This window comes from Alosa sapidissima, chromosome 1 (assembly GCF_018492685.1).
Source record: "Alosa sapidissima isolate fAloSap1 chromosome 1, fAloSap1.pri, whole genome shotgun sequence".
Classification (NCBI taxonomy): Eukaryota; Metazoa; Chordata; class Actinopteri; order Clupeiformes; family Clupeidae; genus Alosa; species Alosa sapidissima.
This window is the reverse complement of record NC_055957.1, coordinates 2,529,797-2,537,296: the sequence shown is the minus strand read 5'-3', so window position 1 is coordinate 2,537,296 and position 7,500 is coordinate 2,529,797. Positions and strand designations below refer to the sequence as shown.

Sequence of the window (7,500 nt, the reverse complement as noted above, 5' to 3'; positions counted from 1 at the left end):
CCAGGGAAGACGGAGGAAAAAAAGATCGGTTTGGTACGTGTGGACTAGGCCTTAACCGCCCTCCCCCAGACACACACACACACACACACACACACCCTCCCCAGACAGACTCCACTCACCTCTGAGTCACACCTGACAACCTAGGAACAGTAGGGTGTCAAATGAGAGACAGAGGAGGGAGGGAGAAAGAGAGAGAGAGAGAGAGAGGAGGGGGAGGGGGAGAGAGAGAGAGAGAGGAGGGAGAGAGAGAAACAGGTGATAAAAGGTGCGATTGCAACAGAACTAAATTTAGGAAACATCGGAGACGAAAGTCACAACACTGATTTACATCAAAGTTTCAGTTACCCAGCAGAGAGAGAGAGAGAGAGAGAGAGAGAAGGAGAGAGAGAGAAAAGACAAACCAAAAGAAAGAAAGAAAGAAAGACAGGAGGAAAGGAAGCACAATAGACAGGACAGATGGAGCTGATGAGTTCTGGTCCCCAGTCTGCTGCTCTGGTGTGTGTGTGTGTGTTGTTCTGGCTGACGTGGTGTGTGTGTGTGTGTGTGTTCTGGCTGACGTGGTGTGTGTGTGTGTGTGTGTGTGTGTGTGTGTTGTTCTGACTGATGTGGTGTGTGTGTGTGTGTGTGTGTGTGTGTGTTCTGGCTGATGTGGTGTGTGTGTGTGTTGTTCTGGCTGATGTGGTGTGTGTGTGTGTGTATTGTTCTGGCTGTTGTTGTGTATGTATGTGTGTGTGTGTGTGTGTGTGTGTTGTTCTGGCTGATGTGGTTTGTGTGTGTGTGTGTGTGTGCAGGGCACATTTTTAGTGTTAATTTGGGCGCACAGTCAGTTCTGTACTTAACTTACACATAATCTAACATTACACTGCAGCTAACACTTAAACATGCCAGTGCACCAATTGCAAATATTAAAGGAACCGTATGAAAGAAATGTATTTCAATTAATCATAAAATGACCCTGATATGTCACTAGAAATCATGTTTATTTCAAATACTTATATCACTGACAACTGTAGTCCGGCCAGGATATTGTCATTTAAAAAGTGAAGTTGCAGCCCTCAACTGATGTTAATGTTGTGTTTTGTCATGTCATGTTGTGTTTTGGCCTGATGCGCCACCCTCCACCTATCTACTAATCACGCAGTCAGTAGTTTTTCGGCACCCGGGTTGGCAACCTCGAGTCAGGGGGGAGGGGGAGGGACTAATGCCCTAGTTTGCCTCTGGCTCTGCCAATCAGGGGGGAGGGGGAGGGGATACACCGCTCTACAGTAATTTGAAAGTGATTGCAGTACCAGTTTTGGCCACAATCTTACATTACATTACATTACATTTGGCTGACGCTTTTTAGCCAAAGCGACTAACAACATGGTAAACAGTTTAAGTTTTAGAGCAGTTCTCAACAATTTTAGGACAATTTAAAAACATTAGAGTACAGTAAGAATAAGTGCATCAGTGAGTGCTGTTTTTAACAGTTACTTGTCAGTTTGAGACAGCTGGTGAGTGCTAGGATCAGTAAGACTTGTTGTAAGTGTTGCTATGAGAGGAGATGTTCTCTAAAGAGCTGGGTCTTCAGGAGTTTTCTGAAAATGGAGAAGGATGTCTCTGCCCTTGTAGGAGCTGGCAGTGTGTTCCACCAACGAGGAACAACAGATGAGAAAAGTTTGGAATGGCTTGAGCGTACCGGTGGTAGAGCTAGACGTCGTTCGTCAGAGGAGCGCAGCGGTCTGGAGGTAGCGTATGTCTGTGTGAGGGCATTCAAGTAGGTGGGAGCAGAACCGAAGACTACTTTGTAGGCAAGCGTTAGAGCCTTGAATTTGATGCGGGCCACCATAGGTAGCCAGTGTAGCTGGATGAGCAGCGGGGTAACATGTGCCCTTTTGGGTTGGTTGTAGACCAGGCGCGCCGCCGCGTTCTGGATCATCTGAAGTGGTTTCACTGCGCAGGAGGGCATTGCAGTAGTCGAGTCGTGAGATGACTATTGCCTGAACCAGAAGTTGGGTAGCATCTTGAGTCAAGTAAGTCCTGATTTTCCGTATGTTGTAGAGTGCGAAACGGCATGACCGGGCGACTGAGGCAACATGATCTGAGAAGTTTAGTTGGTTGTCGAGAACAACTCCTAGATTTTTTGCAGTCCTGGTAGGTGAAACAGACAGGGAGTCAAATTTGATGTTGATGTCGTGGTGTATGGTAGGTTTAGCTGGGAGGACCAGCAGTTCAGTCTTTGAGAGGTTCAGCTGGAGGTGGTGTGCCTTCATCCATGTAGCTATGTCTGAGAGGCAATCCGAGATCCGTGCTGAAACCAAGGGGTCATCAGGTGGAAAGGACAGATAGAGCTGTGTGTCGTCTGCATAGCAGTGGTATGAGAAGCCATGCGAACGGATAATCTGTCCCAAGGAGGTGGTGTAGATAGCAAAGAGAAGGGGGCCCAGCACTGAGCCCTGGGGGACCCCTATGGTGAGATGGTGAGGTGCAGATAGCTGACCAAGCCATGAAAAGTTAAACGAGCGTCCTGTGAGGTAGGATTCAAACCAGGAGAGAGCAGAACCGGAGATTCCCATGTTAGAGAGTATAGAGAGAAGGATACGGTGATTAACCGTGTCAAAGGCAGCCGATAAGTCAAGCAGAATGAGTACTGATGACCGAGCGGTCTTACATATGGTTCCTTTAAGAATGACTGATAACATTTAGGCTACAGGAAACAGGATTTTAAAGATCAGTGCCTACTTTATTTTCAGTCTGTTCTATTTTCCTACATTTTGTTAATGTAAAATAATATAATACATTGCCATATTTGCATTTAGCCTGTATATCTAGTATCCTGCCAAATGTAGGCTAATTTATTTATTTGTGAATCCATCTATAGCTAATCCAAATATGCCCATGGTGACCTATCTGACTGCATACTGCCTAATACTACTACTAAAACAGTCCATTTTCTCTTCCACAAAACCCAACATAGGCTAATCAAGGATATATGTTTTATACTTTTAGTTTTTATTTGAAATATCTGCATTGATTGGGGCAGTAGGCAAACGTTAGGCTTACTTTCGTTTTGCACTTCAGATTGTATTCGGTGTAAACAAACAAGCATGCGTGGAAGCCTGGAGTTGTCAGTAGCGTTCTACCTTTGAATAAAATGGAAGTATTACGGGAGGCTACTTTTGTGCCGGTTCGCTACAGCTATATTTTGCATATTGCAGCCAATACGTCAACTGGGCTAAAAGGCATGTTAGGTTACCTTTCCTTCTCTCACTGCATTCTCAGAATCTCATCCTGTTCCTCCTATATCCAATGAATTCGGTGGATAGAAGAACTAATTTCTTCAATCTTTGCATCTTGGCTGGCTAGTCTAACTTTCCACTTTTTCTGCGCGCTCTTGGATTTGATAGAAGCGACTACTAGCGAGTCACTTAGCGTGCACTCGCACACCATCATTTTTACTCACATGTGCGAGTGAAATGGGCGCACTGTAGAGCCCTGGTGTGTGTGTGTTGTTCTGGCTGATGTGGTGTATGTGTGTGTGCGTGTGTGTGTGTGTGTGTTGCTCTGGCTGATGTGGTGTATGTGTGTGTGTGTGTGTGTGTGTGTGTTGCTCTGGCTGATGTGGTGTATGTGTGTGTGTGTGTGTGTGTTGCTCTGGCTAATGTGGTGTGTGTGTGTGTTGCTCTGGCTGATGTGGTGTGTGTGTGTGTGTGTGTGTGTATTTCTGGCTGACGTGTCTAACTGGCGTTGATGCTGTTGCAGGACGCGTGTACGCTGGGCAGTAGTGTGGACCCCACTGAGGATGACCAGACATGCGGGGCCTCCCCCAAGCACAAGGTGAGCGAACACACACACACACACACACACACACACACACGCACACACACATGCAGACATGCACACACATATATACACACACACACACACATGCAGACATGCACACACATATACACACACACACACACACATGCAGACATGCACACACATACACACACACACACACACATGCACACACCCACGCACACACACACATGCAGACATGCACACACATACACACACACACACACACATGCAGACATGCACACACATACACACACACACATACACACATGCAGACATGCACACACACACACACACACACAAACAGAGAGGACAATGTGCAGCTGACGGAAGATGATCTAGAGTTCTTTTGTGTTCTCTCAGGTATGATTAACACCTCACAGGAAGTTGACTGATGTTGAGCTGAACAACAATGCTGACTATTTTCACTGAGTTTCCTATTGTGTGTGTGTGTGTGTGTGTGTGTGTGTGTGTGTGTGTGTGTGTGTGTGTGTGTGTGTGTGTGTGTAGGTGGTGGAAGAACAAAGTGCAATAGAGAGAGGACCTGCTGCAAGCACCAGGTACGTTTGTGGTTTTGAAACGTGCATTTGTACTAATATAACTTTTAGGGGTGTGTGTGTGTGAGTGTACACACAGTTATACATTGCATGCAGGCAGTCTTTATTTTTTAGAAACAATTTTGTTTAACACACACACACACACACGCACACCTTTTTCTCAAACAAAGCAAGTAATTGTACAATTACTTGAGTACTCTACCCACCCCTGCACACACACACACACACACAAACTCTGATACACACGCACGCACACACACACACACACACACCCCATACACACACACACACACACACACACACACACACACACACACACACACTTAAGCTGCTGACAGGCTGTTTCTGTGTGTGTGTTTGTTGTACAACCCCAAAACAGAAAAAGTTGGGACCTTGTGTAAAATGCACATAGAATAGAAGAAAAACAGAATGTCATAATATACAAGTCTCGTACAACACACACACATGCAGACATGCACACACATACACACACACACACATGCACACACACACGCACACAAACAGAATGTCATAATATACAAGTCTCATACAACACACACACATGCAGACATGCACACACATACACACACACACACACATGCACACACACACACACACACAAACAGAATGTCATAATATACAAGTCTCGTAAATATATTATACCATATTTAGTCTCGTAAATATATTATACCATATTTAGTCTCGTAAATATATTATACCATATTTAGCAGCAAGTCTCGTAAATATATTATACCATATTTAATATACAAGAGTCTCGTAAATATATTATACCATATTTAGTCTCGTAAATATATTATACCATATTTAGCAGCAAAAAGGACATAAACAACATATCAAATGTTGTAAATGAAAATTTGGACTATTTCATGGAAAGTATATGTTAATTTTGAATTTGATGCCAGCAACATGTTTCCAAAAAAGTTGGGACGGGAGCATGTCTACCACTGTGCTGCTTCTCCTCTTCATTTAACAAAATCCTGGAAATGTTTAGGAACTGAGGAGACCATTTGCTACAGTTTTGAGAATGAAATGTTGTCCCATTACTCCCGATATAGGATTTCAGTTGCTCAACAGTATGGGGTATTCTTAGTCATGCTTTTCATTCCATTATGCACCTAATTTGACAAATCTGGACTGCAGACAGGCCATTTTAGCACCTGGACTCTTTCTCTATGGAGAAATACTATTTAAATATGTACAGAATTAATTTTGGCATTGTTTTCCTGAAATATTCAAGGTCGTCCCTGGAAAAGACATTGCCTGGATGGCAGTATATGTTGCTCAAAACCTGTATACATCATTCAGAATTGATTGTGCTTTGTCAAATGTGCAAGATGCCCATGCTGTAGGCACTAATGCACCTCCACACGTCATAGATGTTGGGTTTGGAACTGAGCACTAAAACAAGTTGGATAGGTTGGATACTTGGATAGGCCCTCTCCTCTTTAGCCCAGATGAGTCCATGATTTCCAAAAAGAATGGCAAACTTTGATTGGTCTAACCACAGGACCTTTTTCCATGTTACCTCAATCCATTTTAAACAAGCTCAGGCCCAGATAAAATGGTGGCATTTTCTGTATCGTGTCTCAATACAATTTTAGCTGTTACAATTTTGGTTGCAGTTTTTGAATTGAGTATCAAACTTGGCACATACTGTAGATAATGGTTATCAGAGGTTTTCCTGAGCCCATACAATGACAGGTCTGGAAACAGGTCTGGTGTTGATGCAGTGCCATCTGAGGTCCAAAAGACCACGGCCATCCAATTTGCTTTTCAGCTATTTCTCCTGTTTGCAAAGATTTCTCTGGATTCTCTGAATGTTTTAATAATATTATGTCCTGTAGATGAGGAATTCCCTAAATACGTTTCATGTTAAGAAGCATTAAAATGACATTGTTTCATCATTTGTGCACACAGAGTGATGAATACCCCTACATCTTTACTTCTAAGAGACCCTGCCTCTCTGGGATGCTCTTTTTCATACCCAATCATGTTGCCATAGTTACCCTAATTAGTTGTGAAACATTCTTCCTTTTGTTTTCTTTATCATTACACAACTGTTCCAGCATTTTCTTACCCCCCTCCCAACTTTTTCTGAAACATGTTGCTGGTATCAAATTCAAAATTAACATGAAATAGTCAAAATTTTCCTTTGTGTCCTTTTTGCAACTAAATATGAGTTTAAGAGATTTGTAGATTATTACATTCTGTTTTTATTCACATTTTACACAATGTCCCAACTTTTTCTAGCCTGACGAGCCAGACCCACATTCAAATGTAGGATCTGGGCACTCACCGTTCGCAGTGCTCAGTCCGAGGGGCGGGATAATCGGTTGTCTTTCAAATTCCCTCTGCATGCAATAGGACAGGGGCAGCGCTATGAGTCCCATGCGTTTCCCACCAGCGGAGCTAGTTGGCTAGTTCAAACGTTTGCCAACTTAATAAAAGCTTAACTCATGTCACACTGTTTGCCAACAGCAACATCCATCTTATTTGTTTTCAAGTAGCAGGGAATTCAAGCCAAACCGTTGCAACTCCGTTGCCATCAATCATTATGTTAAGCCTGCCTAACGACTCTATACACGATTTGATTGGCCTGATAGAAGTTTAATTTTTCGAGCTCACAAGCCAACGGAGAGTTGCTAGACTAGCCCTGGCAGCAAATGTAATTTAATGTCAATGTAATTTGCTGCCGCTAGGGTGCGTCTAGATTTCTAGGCTAAACTTTTTCTGTTTTGGGGTTGTAGTTGTAAGAAGGTGTCAGCCAATGACAGGCTGTTTTTATATGTGTGTGTGTGTGTGTGTGTGTTGTAGTTGTGAGAAGGCGTCCGGCTCTGTGGCGTCCGGCTCGGCGTCTCGTCCGTTCCTGCAGCGTGTGTTGCGGGCGGCACTGCCTCTCCACCTGCTGTTCCTGCTGCTGCTGGTGCTCACCTGCCTGGTGCCGCTGAGCCAGGACGACTACAGCTGCGCACTCACCAACAACTTCGCCCGCTCCTTCTACCCCATGCTCCGCTACACCAACGGGCCCCCACCCACCTGAGCAGCGCACACACACACACACACACAACACACACACACACACACACACACTCACACACTCACA

The 7,500-nt window shown here is 44.1% G+C and overlaps 1 protein-coding gene and 1 long non-coding RNA gene across 2 annotated transcripts in view; one reads left to right on the top strand and one right to left on the bottom strand.

Moving 5' to 3' along the window:
• The window catches only part of LOC121716790 (nesprin-2-like), a 110,834-nt gene that overhangs the window by 102,071 nt on the left and 1,263 nt on the right, over window positions 1–7,500 (top strand). Inside the window, exons 55-57 of the mRNA XM_042102509.1 lie at window positions 3,742–3,816; window positions 4,330–4,379; window positions 7,212–7,500. The exon at window positions 7,212–7,500 is cut by the window's right edge and continues 1,263 nt beyond it. Of these exons, the coding sequence (XP_041958443.1) occupies window positions 3,742–3,816; window positions 4,330–4,379; window positions 7,212–7,437 (351 nt within the window). The 3' untranslated portion in view covers window positions 7,438–7,500. The remainder of the gene's footprint in view (window positions 1–3,741; window positions 3,817–4,329; window positions 4,380–7,211) is intronic.
• Window positions 1–7,500, bottom strand: part of LOC121716849 — a 13,766-nt gene that overhangs the window by 5,641 nt on the left and 625 nt on the right. The gene's annotated exons all lie outside the window — the stretch shown is intronic.